The sequence below is a fragment of the Egretta garzetta genome, unplaced genomic scaffold (genome assembly GCF_000687185.1).
Source record: "Egretta garzetta isolate BGI_Z169 unplaced genomic scaffold, ASM68718v1 scaffold160, whole genome shotgun sequence".
Lineage (NCBI taxonomy): Eukaryota > Metazoa > Chordata > Aves > Pelecaniformes > Ardeidae > Egretta > Egretta garzetta.
In genome coordinates this window covers 382,879-408,782 of record NW_009258378.1, presented here as the reverse complement: position 1 = coordinate 408,782, position 25,904 = coordinate 382,879, and the positions used below count along the sequence as shown (strand labels likewise).

The 25,904-nt window shown below is 38.6% G+C and overlaps 1 protein-coding gene across 1 annotated transcript in view; it reads left to right on the top strand.

The window, feature by feature from the left end:
• The window catches only part of PTPRM (protein tyrosine phosphatase receptor type M), a 376,482-nt gene that overhangs the window by 43,934 nt on the left and 306,644 nt on the right, over positions 1-25,904 (top strand). The window contains exons 3-5 of the mRNA XM_035895918.1: positions 1,617-1,882; positions 13,499-13,577; positions 16,549-16,664. Of these exons, the coding sequence (XP_035751811.1) occupies positions 1,617-1,882; positions 13,499-13,577; positions 16,549-16,664 (461 nt within the window). The remainder of the gene's footprint in view (positions 1-1,616; positions 1,883-13,498; positions 13,578-16,548; positions 16,665-25,904) is intronic.

Below are 25,904 nucleotides of genomic sequence, written 5' to 3'. Positions count from 1 at the left end.
GTATCATAATTAATTTCCATTTTTGTCAGCTTTACAAACTCAGTTATTTTGTCTCGAATGAAAATTAATGAGAAGTTATGCTTGATAAATAATTTAAAGTAACTGCAGAACTGTATTATTGAATAGTTAAACCTATTTAAGATAAAGGTGCACTCTGGACCAAGATTCTCTAAACACTTACATTCCACTTCAAGGAACAACTTAGGAGGTTGCTATGTCATTGAAATTCCAAGGTATCACCACCCATCAAAGTAAAAAAAAAAAAAGAAAAAAAAATTAAAATTGTTTTCTAATAACTGTTTGAGAAATGTGTGTGCTTACATTTTTATGAGCACTTAGCTGTGCATTTATAGCATGCACCTATAACATATCCATTTCTCGACTTTTATGAAGAATGCAGGGTTTAAGTTACCTCATGTATTTTACTGATATGTTTTCTTTCCAAAGTAGACATTGTGTTGAATTTTATTTCCTTCTATGATATCATAGTATATGTATCAATGGAATTCTTTCCTTTGGGCTTGTTCAACCCAGAAATATCTTGAAAATCAAGTTGTATTTTTCTAACGTAATGTCTGTACAGTCATACAGATTCTTTAGTTGCACATCTATTCTGTAATTTGATTATTTGAAGCTACACGTCAATGAATTAATAGGCACTGAAAAATAGAGTATAAATTGAGTGGCTGTTTATGTGAGGGTTGTTTGTACGTAACTTTATTTGAACTATACCTTTACATTTCTTGTTTGTTGTTTAAGTTGGGACCATAGTGTAAAATTCACCCCCCTCTCCTTTTTTTTTTTTTCCCACTCCTGTAAAGCTTACCAGTTTGCTGGGTATTTTCATTTGTTCCTTCTTTTCTCAGCTCTTGAGGCCAGGAGACAATTGTCACACTGAATCAGTCAAGGGCGTAGCTGGTGATTAACTAGAGTAAGGCTAAGGAATCAAGAGCATTTTAGACTCCATCAGCATAATCTACTGCATCCCACCATCTGAGCACATATAATTCTCCTTGATTTCGTTGTGACTCTTGTGATGGGTTGACCCTGTCTGGACACCAGGTGCCCACCAAAGCCACTCTATCTAAATATGTTATCCCTGAGGTGCTACCACCGTCGCTTCTGGGCTCGGCCTTGGCCAGCAGCGGGTGCATCTTGGAGCTGGCTGGCATTGGCTCTATGGGATATAGGGGCAGCTTCTAGCAGCTTTTCACAGAAGCCACCCCTGTAGCCCCGCTGCTAGCAAAACCTTGCCACGCAAACCCAATGCAGATTCTGCATATAGAAATGCTTGGGTAGTTGGGACCTGCGGTTGATTCTCTTCTAACATATGTAGATTCAGCACAGTGCAGATCACTTCAGTGGTTTTTTTTTTGTTTGTTTCTGTCTTTCTCCAGCTGTAAAATGAGGATTCTAATATTTATTAGCTTTGGAAAAGAATCTTGAGGTTCTTGAAAGTCATTTGAGATGAAATACCTACCAAATACAAATTACTGTTAAGTTAGTAAAAGCAAAGTAAAATGATTTTTTTTAATGACGCTTTAATTACAGATCACCATATTAGGGACAGTAAAGTAAAATAAAGAAGAAATTGAACTAGTGACTTTGTTTTGCAGGTTCTTTCATGTTGGTGAATACATCGGGGAGATTTGCGGGACAGAAAGCTCACCTCCTGCTGCCCCATCTGAAAGAAAATGATACACATTGTATTGATTTCCACTATTATGTTTCAAGCAAGAGTGGATCTAGCCCTGGCACTTTGAATATATATGTGAAAGTTAATGATGGTCCAATTGGTAACCCGGTCTGGAACACATCTATCACTGCTACTTGGAACAGAGCAGAACTGGCAATTAGCACTTTCTGGCCCAATTTTTATCAGGTATGTTTTAGTTTTTATGAAATTTTGTTTCTCATAATAGTCACCTGGTTCTTTATCATAATTTTGAATTTAAATAAAAGTATCTTTCAGTATGTTTTGTTGATCTTTTTCTTAATTATATTGTAGATGATGCTAAATGTTTGTTTTTAGAAATATATGGCTGAGTTTATATGTTTACATATATTTATAGAAGTGTATGAAATGTATGCACAAACACACATGCTTTAAATGTGGGTGAAATAATTGTATTGAAACAATTTAGAATTTTTGCCGCTGATTTCAGTCAATTACCTCTGTTTCTCTATAATAAATTCACTCGTTCTTTCAGTTCACTAGGGATGCTGGAATTGAATGCCAATAGATTTTATTGCAATAGAGTCTTCACGTTTGATTTAGATCAGCAATATTTGTTGCTTTAGAACCAGCAGAATCCTTTGAATCCTCAGTTTGAGTCTTCAGTTTGAACGCAATATCCATTTGTTCTGTCCAGTAGTAATCGTAAATGTAACAGTAGCTATTGTAGGAATGGGATTCTGATTACATCCTAAAGATTTAGGGAGAATTTCACTTGACAGTTCCTTAGGGTGCTGCTTTTCTGTAGGAAAGTTTACAGATTATACAGTTATTTGCTGTTGTATAGTATTTCAAGTTTTTCTCCTTCTTCCCATGAGAATACAGTCTATGTCTCTACCAGAAGTAATCTGGTTTAATAAGAGCAGACCAGTAGATCAAAGATGTTATTGAGGCTTCTCTCATCTTCACTTGCAGTTTGGAAAGTTTGGTTTGGATTTTATTTGGTCCCCTGTGCTGAACGTTGTCACTATACTTATGGTTTGAAGCTTTCTGAAGAAAAGCTGTCCCAATGATGAGGGTTCTTTGACTGCAGACCTTGCTAGGAAGTACAATGTTGTCATTCCACAGTGTTGTTCCAGGGGGTGATAGCATCTTAATTCCTACATCATACCCCGACTACCAGCGTCACACGTGACAGAGCCTTGTTTCTGTTCCTGCATGTGCTGTTTAGGGTGACCACGTGTTTGGTGCCCCATCATATTCTTATTACAAGTTTGGCAAGATCCACTGCAAGGTACTCTAGGGGGTTATAGTGGACTTTTCTGTGGCTGCAGCAGCTGATCTGTGAGGATGTCTCAAGTGAACTGAAGCTGTTCTTTTAAACTTTTTTTCCTCTAAGGAAAAAACAAGCTGAAGAACTTTCGGGAGTCTTTGCCTCTGTGATTGCTTCACCCACAATTGAAAGAAAGTCTTGGTCCAAGAGATGAGTTTGAAGTGCCAGGACCATCGTGTCCTTGGAACATAGAAGACCTGGCAGCGGGTGCAATACTTGCAGACCAAAAAGAGCACACTCATTCATTTCCTCTCGCCTCCGATCGTGTGTTCCTAGGTTGTGTAGGGGGTGTTGGCAGGGTCCACGTTAGCATCCAGTGCTCTGCCCAAGGTGGACAGGATTTGCTACAGCTGCATTGTTGGGGCTTCCTGGGGAGCATTCAGGGTAAGGACATGTCAGCAAACTTTACTGGGCGGACTCATGATCTCCTAAAATTAGCTGTGGACTGGATGAGGGAATGTTGGCACCTTTTCCAGAATGGCAGGCATATTAGCAGAGTTGAGGTTCACCTCAGGTTTGTGGGAGAAGCTGCATACTACCTGCCTCTCTGGAGCATGAGGCTGTATCCTGATCATGGAGTCCAAGCTTGGTTTAACCATACCTTTATATCTCACAGGGTGAAAGGACAATGTGTATTTTGTTGCCTGTCAGAATTCAAGGAGTGTTTGGACAACGCTTTTAGTCATATGGTGTAGTTTTAGGTAGTCCTGCGAGGAGCAGGGAGTTGGACTTCATGATCCCTATGCGTCCCTTCCAACTTGAGTTATTCCATGATTCTGTGACCTTACTGCAAGACTGTGGACCCCACGTTACTGATTTGATGCCAGTGTTGAGGATGCCCTCCAGTGATGTCAAGAAGCCTTTTTATCTTGAGTGAAATAATGAGGAGCAGTCTGTGTGGTTAGCCTCAGTGGATGGTGGGAGAAGAGTAGGGTATCCCACAGACAAATTCGTGGCCGACGTCTGGGCAGTTTGTAACATGGGATCTACTGGAGGGTTTTGTGAGCGTGTTGGGTGGTTTGGGAGCGCTGTATGGTGCACATTTTGCAGACACTGGGTGAATGTGTGACTGTGTCACTCATGCTGAAGGCTGGACCATAATGTCCCCATCTGGGTTTGGAGTAAATTAGTAGAGGAGCTTCTAATTTCCTTTCTTCTGAAAGGAGTCCGGTTTTTATGCAACAGAACTGCTCTGTGAACCAGCAGTCAGTAAAGATGAGTATTGTGCTTCAAAGCCTCACTCTAGCTCTGAACCAAAATGCTAATGTGGACAGGGGAATTTTAATAGAAGCAGCCCTGACTCTTACTAGTAAATCTAAGCTAAATTAACATGTTAATAAAAATACAGTCAAGCTCTGACAGATTTAAATGTTATTGATATTAGTAATAATTGCATCAGATTTCTGTCAGTATGATACATCTAACTGATGTCTGAATAATATGGGTATTTGGCCATAGAAATAGAAAGATAACCTTTCTAGTCCACTTTCTCCTCGAGACCTGCCATCTGGACTGTTCACCCTTATTTGTAGGTGAATCCTTATGTGCTTGGATGGGGTACTGCAGTTTAGCAAATTACCATGCATCAGCTGATAATATAATAAGACACCTGGGTCTGTCTGTAATGGATTCCATGTGCTCTCTTTGCCTCTGGAAATACAGAAATTTTTACACAATCTTTCTTTCACTGTGGCATATAGTAAGTCATTTTCTTTGTATTTGCTGCATACAGTCTGAAATAATACCAGGTTAGGTCTTGTAATTTAGCTGATGTGCCAAAATGTCTTATACTATAGTAATATCCATGGCAGTCCAAGGAATCAGTGTAAAATAGTGTAGCTTCACTGGATTCACTGTAGATGAAGTAATTTATTCTTTAGGAAGCTCTGTCTCCCTTTTGACAGCTTATGGTCAGTCGTCTCCATTTCGGTTGCCTCCATCCTCTCAGAAATGTGATGTTATTTCCTCACTACAGCCAGTGACACTTGCAATTTCTCATTGTTTCTGAACTCTTAAAAAAAAACAACCCCAAAACCCCCAAACCAAACCTGTTTTCATGCTTTTTCTTCACAGAGTCTGTTTGGGGGGGGATGCAGGAAGTTAGCTGCAAGCCACTGGGAGAAGGGCAGGAAGAGGAGAGAGGGTGTATGTGGATCTTATGAGAATGTGCCTCCAAGTTAGGTGAGAGCTCAGAGGACTGCATGTCTGGTGGGAGAAAGCAGAGGACCCATCTGACCAGGTGTCTAGCACCAGGTCTATTTCCTAAGCTGCTATTCTGACAAAAATCTCACATTACTTCCAAAACCTACAAGACTTCCTCCCAGGAGTTTTCTGAAGCTGGCTGACCTCACTGAACAAAATCAAGAAAAGCCCTCTAAGAAGATTTTTTAAGGAATGATAGGGCCCTTTTTAAGTTTTCATATACAAAGGTCTGTAGTTTCCCGATGAGTAATCTTCAGGAAAAAACTCAGCGTTAGTAGATGAAGGGACAAAGAAATGTAATCATGTGATTTTCTTTGTTGTGATTTAAATCACATATCCACGTAGGCATCTACATGTTTGTGAATGCCTTATAATTCCTTTCCATTAGTAGGACACCTACAAGGTGTCTAGCTGCAAATGAAACCAAAATGTACTAGAGAACTTTGCAGACAAATTATATGATAACATTTCAGGATTATAATATTTATACAATTCAGGATGCTAGAAAACACAGTGGTGTTGGTTGGTTTTGCTGTTGATTCTTGAAAAACATAGGCACAATAACTCCCGGTAATGGTAGCTGACTAGAAATTAGATTGTGTAGTGTGGAGTGAATTTTAATCCAACTTCTAAAGATTTATTTGTTTAAACCATATATTACTAACACCTATATGCAAAGTGTTCGAAAGATTTAATAATTAACGGTATTTTACTATTGTAGCACCAGTTATCCAAGCTTGTTAATACCTTTCATGTTGGGTTTCCATTTAGAGTTGACTCTTTAGAAGTACAGTCTCTGAACAAAGTAATTAATTTCGTTTAGCATACACTTTTCTTTTTTACTAGGGAATTATTTGTGTAGGTTTCACCCCACATGAAAGCTGTACTATGTATATAAATCACAATGATAACCTGTGTGTAACCACACTAATTGTAGTTTAATTACTGCTTATTTAAACTTAAATTGCCAAGTATTCTGGTGCTTAAGGATACATTTAATTCCATAATTAATGGTCTTCTAAGTGCAACTGCTTAACATCTGCCTTTGACTTTATGGTATGTCTATGTTGCAGTCCGGTTGCTGATTATGGTATAGTTGCAGTACCATAGGTTCAAGCTGCCAAACACCTTCTGAGGGTCAAAGATAATCAGCAGAGCTTGTTCTTTTCTGCTCTGCCTCCTGGTCTCTGAGCTATTTGTATCAAAGTATTTGGGATATTTCTACAGGAGCTAGTCTTACTTCTGTGTTATAAAATCCCTTTAGGAGTACTCCCCTGAGGCACCACTGGTTTCCTCTTTTTATCACTGGTCACAGGAGAAGTTGTTTGCTTTGCTGAGCTATTGTCTTCTTGGTGCATCTTAAGCAAGAGCAGCAAGAAGTTTATCATGCCATCAGAGACAGCCTGCAAACAAAACAAGGCTTCGCATAATTGCTAAGACCTTTACCCTCCTCCTTACTTGGATAGAATTAGGATGTATGCAGAAAAACAGGATTAAATGCTGTGTAGATTTCCATGAGTAGTGGTGAGCTTGTTTTTAGATTCTTGGGGAGCAGTCTCAGAAGGTTGAGAGGCTCTAAAATTGATGCTTTGAGATAAAAATAAGTACTGAAAAGGCTGCTTCTCTGGTGAGGAGAGGGTGGGAGGGTTTGGGGGGGTTTGTGTTTATTTTCTTTAAAGCTTTGATTTTTTTTTCGTCATTTTGATCTTTTAGCAGGAGGAAAATTTGTTAATTTCAGGGTAGTTTTCTTATTTTGTCTGTTTGGGGCAGGGGAGTAGTTTTTGTTTTTTTTTTTTTTATTTTTCCCTGGGTTAGTTAATGATTCTCAGATCAGTTAGTAGTATTTTAAACATATTCTGTTTTTGAAGCATTGCAGTTTTGGAACTTTACAATATGTGAAATGCCACTACTGGGCTGAGTCTGGTAAGTGGCTTGTGTTTCCAGCTCCCAACCCTGCAAGCAAGCAATTTGGCACAGCACTGTTGCAAGTTACACACCGCCCCCCTATCAGTTTTTGTATTTTGAATTATTTGCTTTGTACTTTGCTGGGAGTCAAGCACGGCAGCAGTGAGCTGAAACAAATCTTGATGAAATAAAACAACAAACACTGCAGTTTTAAAATCCAGAAATGGAATTGAAAGGATTAAAAATAGCTTCCATTGGAGTAATGCTCCTCTCTCTGCCACTGCACCTTCTTTAAACATAAATTCCTATGAAGCTGGAATGAGAAATTGGGATAAAGGCCTGGCAGTAATTCCTGATCTTTTTTGGTAAGGACACAAAGGAGTTACATGGTATCACTTCACACCGAGATGAGATTTACCCTTTATCATTCTGACACTTTCCCTGTAAATTAGGAGTTTAGGGAATAAGAAGCGGTAGATCCAACCTACCTTTTCAAATCTGGATTTGAACTTTCATTTGTTTCATAACCTGCTTTGTATCATGCTTTGCTTGGAGTTTGGCTCATGCAGTGTACTTAAGTCATCAGCTAGGACAGAGAATTAAGCTCCTTGTGCAGTAAAGGTCAGGCTCACATTCTCATGTGTTGTGTGTGTTGCATTCAACTGCACGCATACGGTTCCTGAAACTGCGCTATGAACTCAAAAGAAACTTTGAAATGCATATCGCATTTTGAATCACAGCCCTGTGTCAGGCATCTTAAATAGCTCTTCTTCATTGAGTTGGGTGATTTGGGAATAGTTATTTTGAGAAAGATGCACCAGGGCAGACCGCATATCTAAATTTAAAAACCACAGCAGTCTAAAAATGGCCAAGAGTAAGCAGGCGTGCGTTTTTTGTCATATGCTCAAGGCTCTGTTATTTTCTCCTGTCCCTTGTTCCTAAACTGAGAAAGCTTCTGGGCCTTCAGTAGAGAAAGGTTAAGACAACAGCTGGTTTAAAAACAAAAAGAGAAAAATAAGGTTTACTAAGCCTTCAGGAGCTCAGTTTTCAGTGTTGCTCACCCTTAAGAGGCTTCTTTGGAGTCTCAGGTTGGCAGCAACCATCAAAATGTGGTTTAATGTGCTTGAGTGCACGCGTGAGTGCCGAATGGTACAATGGTGTAGGAGTGAGAGGTGAGGAGGTAAATGGCATAAAACTTATCCCCAGCCAGGGGAGGTCTAAGCACGTTTTAGGCAGCCCAAGTCAATAAGGAAGACGGGTTTCAGCGGGGCCTGGGAAGGACCAGCTCAGGAACCTGCCTTCACGTGGCTTTGGCAAGGCAGCAGTCACTGTGATCGTGCCCTGGTGATAAAACGGGTAATCCTAGGACAAGTCAAAAGGAGGAAAAGAGCTCAACCCATGGGATACAAGACACTGCCAATTTCCTGGAGGGAGACTGTTGCCAACGCCTTGTAAAATACAGTCAAAGAAGGGCACTCTGTGTGGTACAGCACGGCAGGCGGAGAGGAGAGCGCAGAGCGAGCTGCGGGCAGCGTGTGATGCACTGCTGCCCGCTTACAGAGGGTGCAGGGGAGCAGGACTGCAGCCTGACGTTAAGGAGCTTTCTTAACGCTCCTTTCTCTTTCTTGTTTTTGCAAAGTGCTATTTTTAAGTCATGTGAAGTAGAGTGTGTTTATATTAGGTACAATCCACCTTTTGACTAAAGACTTTGCAATTTTGCAACAACAAAGACAGGAATTTACGGAGTGAGGTTGTATGGCAACAAAACCTGTTTATTTCTATTGTTCTTTGGAACAGACAAGTTATCTCACGTCACACATTTTCAGCAGTAAGCATTTATGTTGGTGAGCAGAGCCCCTTTCTTTGTTCATATGTAGAAAGGGGAAGTGGCAGGAATGAAAAGCTAATTTTGCTCTTCACTGAAGCAGGGAGGATCAGGGACAGTGCAGTGCTAAGCTGCTTCCCCAGTTCCTGTTTGGCAGGCCTGCGAGGGGGAGAATGGTGTAAAACAGCTCTCGGCAGAGTTTTTCCTGAGCAAATGAATTCAGTGTTTTAACCAGTTGTTTCCGGATTGATAAGGTGGCAGAATAATAGGGAAAAAATTCAAGGGTTGCCCAGTCTGACGCTGTTGGAGTGTTCTCTCTGTTTTGACTGGGATCTTTTATATTGCCTGCAGGTGTTGTGTCAGCTGTGAGGAAAGGTAAAGGTTGGAGGTGGGAGTGAAAATATTAACTTTTACAAGACAAGCAACTTTTGAGATGTTGAAATGATGGAAAAAAAATGGACGTGAAATAAGTTTCTAGGTTTCATTTCTAGTGAAACTACTAGCAAAACTGATCCAGATTTGTGAATAGTCTTGACATCCCTAATACAAGCTTTTCAATGAATTAAATGAGCTACCAGAAGTATTTCTAGGTCCATTCCTGTGCACCCTCTTGCAGTGTGCAGCACACTTACTAGGACTTTCAGAAACATGTCATGCATAGGATCAAGTTCTTTTTTTAGTGTAAAAAAGGAAAATGCTTAGTTAAGCAGGTATTTTAGTCCATAATCTTCATTTACTAATTTAAAGAAAACAAAATACTGGATTTGTATACAGCAGTTGATAGTATTTCACAGCCTGTGAACAGAATGGAAACTGTATTACTGTACTTGGAATAGGTGTCATGTTCTTTTATATATGAAAAGGCACATCAGCGATGTCTCTTGGATGATGGCATGTCACTACTGGCTGTAGTGTCTCTTTCCATTTACTAAAAGTTGCATATTTTATGTCAGAAGAGACCAAAACTTATGATCATTAAAGTTGATATCAGCTTGGCTATTGCTTTTAATGGAAGCATGATTAAACTGACAGTTTTTCAATTTGTATTACTTTTCTTTGGAACATGCCCTCTTTAATGACAATAATTGTAATTTAATAGTATGTCCAGCTGGCAGTTTCTTGATACATTGCCTGGTTTATTTGTGGTAATGACATTTTTGGTATCTTGTCTAGAGATGCAGCAGGATATTTTAGATGGAGTCTTTGTCTGCTGTCATAAGCGGGTCTGATTCAGTTATTTCAAGGTTGTAGTGCCTGCCTGTGAACTGAAGGAAGGAGTTTGTGTTTAGAATCTACGAGCTTTTTTTATCTGTGTGTGTACTGCAATAATGAAGTACTTAAAAACCTTTTGGAGAGCCTGTACCTAAGCTCCCCAGTTATGAATTACAGGAATTATTTTGAGATGATCTACTCAGGTATTGCTTATGTTTTCTTTTCTAGAGCTCAGGTATTTGGTTTTGCTGGAAGTCAGGTAATTCTTTGGAAAAGGCAATTTTATGCAACATTTCTTTTAAAATAGTTAAATCCTCATTATCTGGCAGTAGTATTTTTAGCAGAAAACTTCTGACTGGTTTGGCTGGCTGCTTCAGGTGTGCATGTGCCAGTTCCTCCCGGGGTTTTCTAGAATTTAGCATTCAGCAAAGTGAAAAACATGAAAAAAACTCCTTTGCTCTGCAGCGATGGGATCATGGATCCCATGGATCCCAGACCTTTCAGATGGCTTTGTGCAGATCTTCTTCTTATACTGATTGCTCCAAAAGAGAGGGAGGTTTGGTTTTGTTTTGTTTTGTTTTGTTTTTTTTTCTTTTAAGTTATATTTCAGTAAAAGCTCCAAAAGAGAGGGAGGTTTGGTTTTGTTTTGGTTTGTTTTGGGTTTTTTTTTTTCTTTTAAGTTATATTTCAGTAAATACTAGGAAGTTAACAGAGAAAACTCAAAGCCAGTAGGGAGTACAGGAGATAAATCAGTAACTGTACTCAGCCCTCTGTGTTTTAACAAGAAGATCTTTGCCTTCACACTTAGATTCAGTTAACTTGGTGACTTAGAGGCAGCATATTTCTGTGGGAAACTTTTCACAGAATCACAAAATGGCAGGGGTTGGAAAGGACCTCGGGAGATCATCTAGTCCAACCACCCTGCTAAAGCAGGTTCACCTAGAGCAGGTTGCCCAGGATATTGTCTGGGCAGGTTTTGAATATGTCCAGAGCGAGAGACCCCACAACCCCCCTGGGCAGCCTGTTCCAGTGCTCTGTCACCCTCAAAGTAAGGAGGTTCTTCCTCATATTCAACTGAAACCTCTGATGCTTCAGTTTGTGCCCATTGCCCCTTGTCCTGTCGCTGGGCACCACTGAGAATAGTCTGGCTCCATCCTCATGACATCCACCCTTAAGATATTTATATGTGTTGATGAGATCCCCTCTCAGTCTTTTCTTCTTCAGGCTCTTCCACCATTTCTGAGACCTGCCTGTCTGCTCCCTGTTCTTCACCACCGTGTTGTAACACCCGTGCATTACCTGCAGGTTCCTGGGGCTGTGCCATGGTTATGCCCTACAGTCTTTCAGATCTTCTCCATTTCGAACAGTCTTGGTAGCTCTTCAGGAAATGGAGCAGTCTCCTCCTTCCAAGAGCACCAGCATAAACATTTTTTTTCAGAGAGGGTAAAAAAACTGAGAACATACAACTGTTTATCACATTTGTTAATAGAGAGAAATGCTTATTCTTTTTTCAAAGTTGTGAAAGTTTTTTCAAGGTGAGTGAAAACAGGAGCTGCATTCTCAGTATCGCACTGCTGTCAAAACTTAGCAGTACTTTGTGCCTGTCACCTATCTCTCTGTTATTTCCATTTCAAGGCTGGAATGAGGGTAAGAATGATCATGGCTGGAAAAGCTCTTTCAGGTCTTTGAATGCAAGTCATTCTTTAAGAGCTTCTGCTTCTCCAGATAGTTCCTAGGACTGGTTCCGCCAGGAGATTTTCTTCTTTGTAGGAAAGAAATTTTGTCTGAAATTTTGAATGGTCTTGCTCTGGATGCTCTACTGAATCCTGGGAGGCAAATCCATACCCCATCCACTCTGTTGCTGTGGATCAGAAATACCAAATTTAAGTGCCATCAGAGTGCCATTGGCAGTTAGGACACAGGCTGGGGCTTCTGACTGAGTAATCTTTTTCTTGCAGAACTTATTTCTGCAAAATTTGTTTTTTTGACTTTTGGACTTTTGTCATTGCTGTGTTGTAAAAGTTTTCTTATTGCTGCCTGGTTCACCTGGGGGCAACATTGGCATTGTAGGTTGAAATTTTTGTGTGGACAGGAGACAGAACCAGAATGAAGAGTAGTTTTTTCCTTGTCAGCCATATGGAGTTAAAGCCATTTTTAGTGCAATTTCATTCCTGTGAGATTGAGAGGGGGAAATGGACAGAGTTTAGGGAGATTATATTTGGGAGAGAAGAACAGGACTGGTTTCCAAAGATGGAGCAATGAGAAAGATGGGAGAAGGCAGAGGCAAGAAGCGGTGAAGAATTTGCTCATCTCAAAGTTTGTTTTAAAATCAGAATCAGTGCTCTGCCAGTGTTTATTCATCATCAGGAAACTGTGATATAATATTATGGGGCTGTATGTTATCCTTGTGACATGTTAGCATTCTGTATCATTCTCTTTCTGCTGAAATAATTGCAGTAAAGGATATGGTACGTGGTGTCCTTCTGCAGCTGTTCCAAGGTCAAGTACAGGATATATGTGAAAAATAGTTTCTAAACTTTGTCTTCCTCAGCTTACTTCTGAGACTAGTTACAAGAGGCAATTAGAGTTAACTTCCCAAGCAAAAGGGAAGCATTAAAAAAAAAAAAACAAACCAAGAATCACAACCTGAATTTGAGCATGAATTTCTTGAACGTTGTTTTTGAAATCTACCTGCTAATGTTACTGGCATATTTTCTTCTATTCCTCATAAACATTCTTGGGATGTTGAAAGCTAAGGGTGCCAAAGTTTGGAGAGGTTTACTTTTGAGTGTTACTTAATTCAAACGACAAGAACGGTCCATTTATTTTGTGACCTATTTATAGCCATTAAACAAACCGTGGCAAATGGATCTGCTTTACTTAATTCACTACATTTGGTGGAAGATTAAGAGCATGGAAAATACATTCATAAAAATAGGTATGTTTGTGTCTGATACCATGCAAATATCTGTACACTGCAGAACTGTCATTTTTTAAATAAAAGTAGAAGTTTGTTCTGCAAGACAAAGAATTGAAAATAAAATTACTATTAGGTAAGTACTTTGGCAGACCAAATATCGGGGAAATTTGGTTATTTCTCATTGTGAGCTCTATATGATCATATCTGTGAATCTCCAAAAATAGTATAAACATGAAAAAAATGTGGTTTATGTTCTGGTTCATTTTAATGGTAAGAACAACATATTTTGAGGGTTTTTTTGATTGCATTTTGTTTTCAAGGTGTTCTCAACATGTTAAAAGAGTTGATGTATTTTTCCATAACACAGTATTTTTATATTCCCTGTGTTACAAAGCTGCTAACTGAAATTCTCTTTTTGCTTCTCAGGTTGTTTTTGAAGTGGTCACTTCAGGTCACCCAGGATATGTGGCTATTGATGAAGTGAAAGTTTTAGGACATCCATGTAGTAAGTACTTATCCACTATTTTAAAGCCAGCTGTCTAAAATAAACGTGGAGCAAAAGACAGGGAAAGTGTCAGAAAACAATGTCACTGCTATAAATATAGGCTGAGTACGTACAAAGCATTGTTAGCATTTGAGCACTTGCACCGTACTGGCTTTAAAGACATCTCTTATATGCACCTTGTGTACAGCACTTGGCATAAGCCCCAGAGCCTAACTGGGCCATCTAATGACTCCTTCAGAACAAAAGTCATCAAGATTTGTTGGCCAATTTTATATTGCCATCAAAAAGTCAGTGCAGCCACCAGCTGAGGCATTACTGAGAGCAGATGAACAACACAAGAGCAGAATATATATGATTATTTTTTCGAAGGCTTAGAAGGAGGAAAACGCAACTGGCTGAGGCTTTGCTAAGCAAGGTTACTGAGGGTACTTCCCCAGGTGTTGTACTTTGGGCTTATGGCTCATTTTCTGCACAATTTTACTTGCTTATGTTTCAGTTGTTTCCTTATCCCACTATTCAGGATATGTAATAAACTACCCTAAGTCCTTTTAAAATTGCTGTTAAAACAAAACCTTGTAACTTAAAGCTTTAACATAGCAATCTAGATGTAATTGAACAGGCTACTTAAATAAACGATTATTTCACATATTTGCTATTTGTTAAATAAGGTGTATTAAGATCATACGTGGAATTGTAGGTTGTGATCTTACTGACCAAAGGACTGGGTGGGGAAAAAAGACACCAACTTCTGTGTAATTGTTACCTTCCTCTTACGCCATATTGTACTTGTATGCATTCTTTGTAGTTTTGTAAGGAAGAACTGCAATGTAAAATAAAAAATGTTTTTTCAGTTAGTACCAGAGCACCTGATGGAAATGGTTTTAGTGTTAGTGGCGAGAAGACACAGACATTTCTTCAGATACAGAGACAGTTATGCAGAATCAGCAGCTGTTATTTCTGAATCACTTAGTTCTAATAAACACAGCAGGCTCTCGTGTTGTTAGGCGGTATTTGTGCTTCTGCATTTTGAATTTATATCTTTGGTTCAGGTAGGATAAGTCTAAAGCAGTATTTTATCAGCTTAATAATTTTTCTTATACAGATTTGGAGAGGTTTGATCTGTGCATTTGTACCAATCAATTTTCAAAACGTGCAAGTAGCTCTTATTAAAGTTATACCCCACAGCGCGTAGAGTTCTAACGTGACAGGGTTGAAACGCAAAAGCTGTAATGAAAAGTTCTTTGATGAAGTAATTAAAATGTTAGAAATTAAGACATCAAACCAGTTACATTGTCTACAAGAAAATTGAAAAAAATGTGAAAATTGGAATAGAACTACCATGTGTCTAAAACTTGGAAGACTCATAATGCTATTCTTTCTGTATATTGCTAGAAAAAATACTTTTCGAATTATTAACTCTCTAAACAAAAACTGAAATGAGAAAAATATTTGCTAGGCAGTTGTCTGGGTAGTATGGACAAAGATCAAGCAGAAAGCAAGTTGTGAGCATGTAGAACAGAAAGGAACGGCTTGTGGTGGGTGGTTGGGGTTTTTCTTGTGTGTGTATTTGTGTTAAAAACCTAACACCCCTCTCCACTTAGGCCATACCTGGTAAATCAGAAAGAGTAGTTTTCAAGAGTTTAGGAGGACTGAGGGGAAAAACCAAGTGGGGTAAAAGCAGATGTAAAAAAAAAAAAAAGTGACCAAATAATGGGGATCTTTTTGAAGAATTTTACTGGATAGTCAGACATTAATAGTGTGAGAGGCAAGGAAGAGAATTACTTTGGCCTAAAGACTGTCTTTCTGTCCTAATTGGGAAGTGCTTAAGAAAAAAAAAAAGCAGTATATCTAATATATTTGCCATAAGGACAGTTATCATGAAAAGATTTCCTTCCATAGTTAGATACTAATTTGGGCTATTTTATTCAGTCTCCTCCTTCTCAAACTGCCTTTCACTGGATATTAATCAACTTTTTCTTCTGGTAGCTGTTTATTTCTTAATTCTTAAATTTCTTAAAAATGCAATTTCTCCCAGTGCTAAGGTCTTTTAAGAAAATGTCATCAGCTCTTTAAATGGTTGTGATGCTCTGCTAGGAAGTGTATCTTTAGTTTGCCAGTTTATTACTAGTACTAACATTTCCATGTCTGAAAGCAATGTTCAGAGCCTGGCTTATCTGCTAGCATAGACAATGCAAAAAGTGCCCTTGTCTGCAGTACTGGTTGGGGAATACTGCCTTTTCAAGGATAAATTTCTGTATCAAATTTCTATGGTTTTCTGTGTCATGTGGTTGACTCTTTCCAGTAAACCAAAAATATACATGCTATCTTTCCTCCTTCAGTGGACATAGTTCTTTTTTGAATATCTATTTCATTCAGTAGGTTATTTGTAGCTGTATTGCTTTAATTTTTACTCGCATTGTTTTCTTTTTCTAAATGAAAAAGAAGTATTGGTATGGAGAATGCATTGTATTTTGTTTTTTTCTGCAGTGTTGTTGGAAAGAATTGTATTTCAAGAATACAGCTGTAGTTGGTGAGAAGTGTTATGTTAGTATTTTAGCTGTTTGGTGTGCTACATTTCTAAAGCATCTCCTCTATAGACACTGTACCTGGTTAAAAAGAAAAACCTGTTTCCCTGACAACATCACTCAACTTCTTACTGTTTTGTCTAGTTGGTAATGTAAGTATCTAATAGGTTTTTGTTCAAAACATAATTAGTTTCCAATATGATCTTTATTAATAGAATGTTATTGCAAGAGGGGTGCAGAGCTAAGATAATTTACACAGCAGGAACAATGAAACAGCACCCTTCTCTTCTGCTCTTTCTCGGGTGTGGAAGTAAACCAACCTAAAATCTAATGTGTGGTCAGTGATTTGAACCTTTTAAAGCAGGGCTCTTTAATTTGCTCAGTGTATTATTCATAGCCAGTACTTCCACGCTGCATAACTTCAATACTTTGTCTTCTTCCAACAGCAAAAACTCCCCATTTCTTGCGTCTTCAGAGTGTGGAAGTCAATGCAGGACAATTTGCTACTTTTCAATGTGCTGCCAATGGTGGAACAGACCCAGGTGACAGACTCTGGTTACAGGTAATTTCTTTCTTTCCTGTTGCACTGAGATCTGGGGGGAGGGGATTTCATCACTCTGAAAGGAATGTAAACATGAAAAATGATAGGGCTGTCTGTTTCAGCAATATTAGATTTTATAGCGCCTTTGAACTGCTGCATAGTAGGTGTTCTGTTGTAGAAAATGATACCGGAAGATTTTGCTCCCTTGTTTCAATGGGATGCCTTATTAAAAAATAAAGGTTCTGTTTTTGTTACATGTAGCTATCATGAGTAAGGGCTAAATCCCCAAGGAAGAGCACATGACTTTCTCACAGTGTCTATGATGGCTAACTCCAATGTTAAACACAATGACTTTCTTGGCTTACTTCTATCTGTTTAGTATTTTCAGCAAAAATTGCATTTTTACTTTTTAAGTCTGGAGAAGACCAGAAGACCATCCAAATCTGACCTTTTGTATTATAGAGCCAAAGAATCTTACCTATATTTATTGAGTCCACAATTTTTTACTTATTGAGTAATGTAGCTTCTAGAAAGGTGTCAGATCTCGATTTAAAGACTGTCTCCAACTCCTTTTCTTTCAGTAAAGACAGTGTCCTTTTATCTATGTGTAACCTTGTATCAGAATCATGCATCTTACTTGATCTCTTTTAGTAATGGAAGCACAAGTTTAACTGCTGTCTTGCTGCCATCATTTTAGAGTTGTCTGTTCTCTACAGCAAACAATAGTCTGTATTTGGACTTAGCGTTAGGGTTCTACCAACCTCCAGATTCCTGTGCTTTCCATATGTGAAAAACAACATGCTAGAACTGTGACACTGTCTGTGAGAAGGAAATAAGGATGCCTAAACCAATGCCTAAAGGGATCACTCAGATGGAACTGCAGTATGTGGAGAAGGGGGGGGGATAGGAGAAATTGAAGAAATAGTAACAGGTGGGACTTAGAGACGAAATTCTCTGGTTTTGTTGTTTAAACAGTTTTGGGCTTTTACTATTGTTTTCCTTTGGCATTGCACTTGGTACAAAATTCCATCAAGCATTTTGAAAATGATTCATTTAAGTGTGACAGGTTAAACAGCTGAGTAGTTAGAAGAAAACAAGCACACAAACAAATAAGTAAAACCACTTGAAAAGCAAAGACCCATATTTATCTGTATATGATTATCTGTATATGAATGATGAACTATTATGTCTATCCAGAAAGAGCCTGATCAAATACAGTAGAAGGCAATGGAAATCTCCTTTGTTTTAGTTTGGGTTTGCATGGGTATTTTCAACCTCTGTGCTGATATAAGGCTGATTCTTCTCTAACACTCCAGCCCTTTAAAGCCAGTATTACAGTGTTGAATTGGTAGAATTAGACTCCTGTCTTTCCTAAGCCATTGAGATTTTTTGAAAGAATGATTCTTCTAGTCATGAAAAGAGTTAGCATGTATGGGAAAATAATGGGTTGTTATTTCATCAATGATTCCTTTCTAGAACCTTTGAACTTTTGCATAATGCTCTTTTGTAAAATTGAAGGTAGAATTCAATATAGGGAAATCTAGATTCCTTTCAGTTTTTCCATAGATTTCAGGACAGTATAATTTCACATTTAACTTTTTTTTTTCATGGAATTGAGGACGCACATAAATTCTTTGCAAGACTGGAATGTAATTTCTTTATTTTAGAAATTAAACATCCCTCTAGTTTTTATGTAATATGAAATCATTCTTCTTAACAGTGGTAGCAATTCTGGAATATCTTTGCTGAGCTTAGTTGAGTGATTCCTTATTTATACATGATTATGAGATATTTTTTTTGTCTATATGAAGGGTAAGAAAGTAGTGACAGATTGACTTGTTGAGCAATTTCATCTTCCTGCAGGGCCATTGTTTATCCTGCCCATATAACTACAGGTCCTTGTAGTAATCAGTCCAAGGTTGTGCAAATTCCAGGTGTGCCTTTGTGTAAGAACATTTTAAAAGTTGACAGGATCTCCTGGATAGCTTGAATTTATTTTTGTACTTGTTTGCCAGTTTCCACAGATGTCTGCTGCAACTTACAGTAAGGCTAATCAGACAGCTCCACATGTGGAATGCTGCAAATCAAGGCTATGAGATACAGTTTCCAACAGGATTAGCTGTATTTTAGTGTACTATCGGGTCACTGTTCAGGTCATTATCAGGTAACAGATCCTCAGACCTTGAAATTCTCCATCAATCAACTGAGACCATCTGGCTACATGGTGTGATATCAAGGAATTTTGTATACGCCTGCTTATAACATCTCATGACACTGCCCACAAGACCATGAGTACAATACAGCTATCTGTAATCGCCGTCAGAAAACATGGTGTCTTCTACATCATATGACTGGTTAAATGGACATGAAAGATACTTTTGTTCCCCATAACAGTAGAACCGATATTCTACTACAAAACATCTTAATGAAAGACATTCTTCTGTACAGTAGAGCCGGAATAAATAGAGCACCATTCTCGTTTATGCTAGCACTCAGGTAATAGGGATTCGGGTTTTAGTGGTGCTACAAACAGGTGATGCAATCTCTCTGACATGCCTAGTTTGTCCACCAGTAATACTAAGCCTTTTCTACCATCTTTTTGATGGTTTGTTTCCTTAAATTTATAAAACCTTATGGTTTTTAAATTTATAAAACCTTAAGGTTTTATAAGCCTTAGTGAATAAATAAATAAATAAATGCAGTTGTATGATTTTTATCGGGCTTTTCAGCATTTCTGCCACATAAGTCATATCAGGATGCCTAATCTGTTTGGATTTGGCAGTTCCAAAATACCGTGAGATAATTTGTTCCTAAATGATTTCCAGCACCTGTCATTTTTTTGTGTTAGTGTGAAGTACAGGTAAATTGCCAGGGTGAAACCACAAACCAACTGAATTCAGTGATGTTTCAGACTGTTTACAGTGGTGGCAGGATTTTACTCCTGTACTTCTATCTTTTTTTATATAGTACCTCTCAGCTTGTATGCAGCAGAAGACTAAGACTTCAAATTTAGTGGTACACATTTTTCTGGTGAACAAATACTTTACTTTTTACAGTCTGTCGGACTGTGAGGGATGTATATTCCTTAAAACAAATGAATAATTGTGACTTGATTATTTTAGTCTCCTTGTCTTTGCTGAGTAGTTGTTGCAAACAGCATAGATGTTCTTAGTTTAATAATGCCCAGGCCTTGAAGCAGTCCTAAGTGAAATCTATAGATCATCTTTTATTTCCTTTTTTTTTTTTTTTTTGTAATTTCTTTTCAAGCCTATCCTACTCTTATTCCATGTGGAACATGAAATCTATTCATTTATGGAGTATTATGGAAGTTTTTGCAAATTGAAAGGGTGATGGGGGAACCACAATTCACAGGTTAGCTGCCCAGCTTAGACCACTGAGCCATGACATCTGTTTCATGATGCTGTGATCAGTATTTACTCTTTTGGGAAAGGGAAGACAGAAGGCTGTTTACCTATTCTAGAGTGCAGTGCTTTGCAAGAAAAACATTTTTCCTGATACTGCTAGGCATCCATGCACCCTACTGCATGAGCTATGATTGCAGGCTTGTCAGATAATTTGACAACAAATTGTGGGTATTTTCAGTGATATCGTTTCAAGTTAAAGTCAAGCAAAAGGACTCAAGAACACAATGCAGCATCATACAAGTTTGTATTTTGTTGTTGTAACTAGTAACAATTAATAAGGTCATTGGATAGATTGTATGTTTATGAATTCATGTCCTCATTAGCTTATGTTTTAAACATAAACATACCTTAAAAATAAAACTGATGATACTAATCAAGAAATGTTTATGATTAACAGATGTGTCCCATCCGCTTACATTTTCTTTATCACACATGTGGACAACACAGGTTATTGTCAGTATGGGATGACTCTTTCCATTCCATTGAATGACTGAGCAGAAGTGCTATTCCTGTGCTCCTTCCTGTGCTCCCACTGTAAGGGCTGTAGTGATTGCTGTAACATTTTTTTAATTAAAGAAATTCCTCTTTGAAACTACAAGCTCCAGAAGGAGTTCTGGAAAGCAAATTATTTTCCTTAGAAATACATACGCACCTATGCACAAATGAGAGGTATCAAAAGCATCCTTGTGAGAATGTGGAATCAGTGCAATGTCTCCTGGCAAATTATGAAAATGAAATACTTTTACAGGATATACAAACTAGTTTGTGTGTGTATGCCTGTGCTTGTTTATGTAAATCATATAAAGTATCCCAGAATGTGAACTGAAGTCCTAGACTTTCACAGGAATTTTTTGTTATGCTGTAAACTCTCTGAGGCTTTCACATAATTACCATTTTCATTGCTAAATCTGGAAGCACTTCAGTAAAAAATGTTTCAGCCATTTTTTGAGTACTGAGGTAATGAAGCAGTATTTTACCTGTTAAAATTAAATCGTATGCATATGTAACAACTTAGTAACACAAACAGGTGGAACTATTAATGTAAACTGTACAATGAGATAGGCCTAAAGAAGATGTTCTTTTGAATATTAAAAAAAGTAGCTTGGGTTGATCAGTAGGTGCTTTTGTGTACTACGAGAGTGCAGGGTTCATTCTTCCTCCTGCTCACAAATAGATTCCAAGACTGCTCAAACTACCTTGTGCACAGCAAATTGTCTTGAGTCCATTGACCTGAGAAGAGCTTTAATGACATCAATCAACTAAAGATTTTGCCAAGACTACATGCATCTTGATGCATGTGTGTCCTAATGTGCAGGTTTTTTGTAGATAACCTGAGATGATTTTACTGTTAGAAGGATAATTAGTGCCCTGTAGGAAGGGGCACTATCTATTACTGAATAGATGATTTTTTTTTTTTTTTTAAATTCTGGTAACCATTTCATATCATTTCCAGGATTTGGTATGTTAATTTCTTTGTGTCCTCCTCTCCACTGCAGTATCTAGTTAGTTCTTCTTGCAGGCAATACTGTATATTTTCCATTAATTGTCATTAATCAGTTTTAGTTGCTTTTCATTAACTGCATAGTAATCTTACTCTGTGACAAACAAAGGTCTGTGAACAGCAGAATACAGGAGGCTTGTGATGTGTGTCATGTTTGTGTTGCCCAGTGTCTAAGAAGCTGTGATCTTTGATGAAAACTCTTCTTCATTATCTGTCTTAAATGTGAATTGTCTGATGCCTGTAATATACTTTAGCTTATGCTTTGGGTAACCTTTCAGAACTGTGCTGTTTATTTTTACAGACATGGTAAGAACTGAAATACTCTGCCAAATTTGCCTCGGTTTTGTTGGGAGACTTTAAGTTATTTGAGGAGAAATTAAAAAATAACACATGTACAGATGGCCTGACTGTTCTTATCAATTTCCTTACCTTAGGCTAAAAAAGAAAGAAAGAACAAAACAAAACCAAAACAAAACCATGTTTGTATTTGGCCAATAGAAAAACTTGTGCACATGTTAGCAATTATGTATAGCATTCATTCATGTATACCAATTATACTTTATAATGGCTAATAATGCATTATAGAGACACGACACTATTAGTGTACCCTAGGAATCGATACCGGGACAAGTACTGTGTAGCTTCTTTATTACAGATGGAGTGCACCCTCTGCAAGTTCACAGACAATACAAAGTTGGGAGGCGTGGCTGATGCACCAGAGGGTTGGGCTGCCGTTCCGAGGGAGCTTGACAGGCTGGAGAAATGGGCTGAGAGGAACCTCATGAAATTCATTAAAGGGAAGCACAAAGTCTGCCACAGGGAAGGAATAATCTGTTGCATAATAAACTGTGCACTCCTACACACTGAGGCCTGACAGGCTTGAAAGTAGCTTTGCGAAGAACCTGACGATTGTAGTGGACGAGTTGACCATGAGCTAGCCATGTGCCCTTGTGGCAATGAAGACTAACAGCCTCCTGGGCTGCAATAGGAGGAGCGTTGCCAGCAGGTCGAGGAAGGTGATCCTTCCCCTCTGCTCAGCACTGGTGAGGCCACACCTGGGGTGCTGGGTCCAGTTCTGGGCTCCCCAGTACAAGAAAGATGCGGACACGTTGGAGGAGGGTTAAGGGACTGGAGGATCTGACATACAAGGACAGAGCAGGGACTGTTTTGTCTGGAGAAGGGGAGGGATCAGGGAAGATCTTGAAAGGAGTAGAGAAGACAGGGCAAGACTCTTCTCAGTGGTATCTAGTGCCAGGACAAGAGGCAATGGGCACAAGCTGAAATACAGGAAATTCTGCTTAAAATTAAGAAAAAAAAAATATTGTTCAAACACTGAAACAGGTTGCTTGGAGAGGCCAGGGAGTTTCCATCCTTGGAGATACTAAAAATGCAGCTGGACGCAGTCATGAGCAGCTTGCTTTGAATGGGGGGCTAGGACTACATGATCACCAGAAATCCCTTCTAACCACAGTGATTTTGTGATTCTGTGATAGTTTTTAAAGATCATTATTCTCGTCTGTAGCATTTAGCAACTTTACTGATAAGGAAATACTGAAATGGAGTTTCTTGGGTGAGGTGAGATGTGTGCCTATGTATACACACTGTTTTTCAGTAGTTGATTGGATTCCTCTTTTTTTCCCATTTTAACCTCTTGGCCTGTCTTTTCTGTTAATTTCTATTTCTGTCAGTTTACACTTCCTATTTCTTACTTTACTTCTGTCAGTCATAAAGGAGGAGAAAGGAAATTCTCAGCACTAAGAGCACACAGAGGAAACCCAGCAAAGAAGTTGGGGTGGGGCTTTGGGTATCAATGAACACTCACCTAATAAACCACTGATCACACTCATATTCCAGCAATTTATGTGGGAGGAGTAGTATATTGCTAGGGGAGTGCCAGAAATACAGAATCACCTGTTAATGCAGAGGCTGCAGTCTAGCACTGTGTATAAAATGCCAGTAGTATAGGAAATGGCAAAAAGAAGCTCCTTTTCAAGTGATTTACAGAAGTGAAGAAGAGGCAAAGTATAGATACTTTGAAGCATCTGTGGAACAATGCATTCCATTACCTGTATATCCCTGTTCTTACTCACATAATTTTTATAGCACAATTTTTTGAACATCTGCATACAATATTGTTTTAGCTAGTTGGGTTTGCTTTTATTTTAATTCTGCCTGAAGTTTAGTTTGCACAAACTCTGTCACAATAATTTTTTAGGAGACAAACTTAGATTTTTCTGATTTTCTGCATTTAAGAAGTTTGATAAAATGTGATAGAAGGATTTAGGTTAATTTACATGTTCACTTTCGCTAAAGAGAGGCATAAGAAATGTAACAAATCTCAGCTTTCTAAATATCAGTTCAAACTTACAAAATTATGTAGTATGTTCAGAAGTGTTAGACATCCCACACCAAATTTTTGGAACAAAGCATCTACATTTATTTTAATTGTTCTGCTCTAGCTGTGAGGAAATGCATATACTGCAAGCTTTATACCTTAGGACAGTATATGTTTCGACTGTATGAAAAGTCAAATACATTTATGAATACGTATACCTAAACTTCCAAACCAGTTCCTGTTTACAGAAGTGTTGTTCGATTAGGTGCTCATCCTTTGAGGAAGACAAATGTGTTGCTTATGTGACAAGCTTTGCTGTGAGCAGTTACATCCCTTCTGTCTGGGAGATAGGACTGAAGGCTTTATCACACTTAGAGCAATCCTTTTCTCTCTTCTGTCTGTTGGAATGCAATTTCCCATCAGGGATAACACCAGCCAGGCTTTTTTATCTGGGCTTACTGGTTTTATTCTTACATGTATATAGATTTGATTAATCTTTCTCTGATGCTAAGATTTCTCTTATAGAATCTTCAATTATTAGTGATACCAGAGACTAGGAAAAATTAAGTAATTGTGGACTGCTAATGAGAAACCCCAGTGAACATATGCAAGAAACAGAAAGACATCTTGAAATCAGTGTATCTGTGAGGTGTTTTGATGGAGCTGACCAGCAGAAACCATCCAGCCTGGTGTTTTTATTAGTGAAGTATGTGTAGCTGAATTTACAAAATGTGTTTGGAGTATGGTAGGAATGTGCAGTTAAGGTGACTTTCCTCCTTGGACACCATCTTTCCCTCTATAGGTTAGTGTCAGTGAACCTGAGTGGCATATCAGATGCTGTGTACTCTTATCACTGGTGTGACTCTCTGAGTGCTGAGATTGCTTTAGGACTAAATTCTCAACATCAGGGAACTGGCATACCCTTAGAAGTGTTGGAAATGGGTTGCCAACCTGCTGTCCTCCTGTTTTTGCATCCAAGCACAATGAAATCTTTCCTCCACAGCAGTGTGCTGCTCAGGCTGGCTCTTGCAAGGGATTTCTGCATGTTCATTAGAAAAATAAACCGTTGAATAAGCAGAAAAATAGAGGCCTGCTTGCTAAGTCAGGGCCCCAGTACAATCGCTGATGGATGTTAGACTGACATCTTACTTCCACCTGCTTCCTGTGTAGCACAACTGGGGTTCACAGCGACACCATGACCAATGAAATGCACAGCTGAAAAAACTAAAATGCCTGATGGTGCGATAGCTACTCTGAATCTTACACTACTTGTATGACATGGTGCCACTGTAATAGTCGAAACAAAAATGAGCCTCTTATTCTCCCGCTCAGAAACCTTGCAGAAGCCTGGCCAGCAAAGTTGCTCTACGGGGTGAGCCTCCCAATCCACCCAGACTGTCCTGCCTGGCACAAGAGCCAAATGTCGGTAACCACAAAGAAATATCACCGTGTTTTGTTATTAATAGTAAAATAATGCGGATAAGGGTAAATGGAAGAATAAAATTCACTCCTATACTCATGAACCAGCTCCACCATTCCTAAGTGATGTGTAAACTTAAAATGTTATCCAAAGTAGTTGATTTCTGGTGAAAATACTTCACAGAAGCAGCTGTGAAGTTTTACATTATGACTTTAATGAAAACCTTTAAATCAGAAACTCTTCAAATCAATGAGCGTGGTAGACCACATTGGTAGTGATACCAAAAAAGAAACTAAAAAATGTAGCAGATGTGAGCAAATTTGATTATTGTAATTCAAGAAAACTAAGGAACCCTTGATACAGTAGAAAAAAAAGCACTGTAGATAGATGAGAGGGAGAGGTGCCCTTCTCTGTAGTGGTGCCGGTCATCCATCAGTTTGTAAGGAGTGATAGCGGGTGGTGTTCTCGAAAGGCCTTCCTTCAGCACCAGTTGAGCAGAGGTGGATGCTGCTCTGCCAAGAGTGTGCTTGTGACACTGAAATACGGGGTTTGTTTTCCCCTAGTGTGCCAACCATTCCTG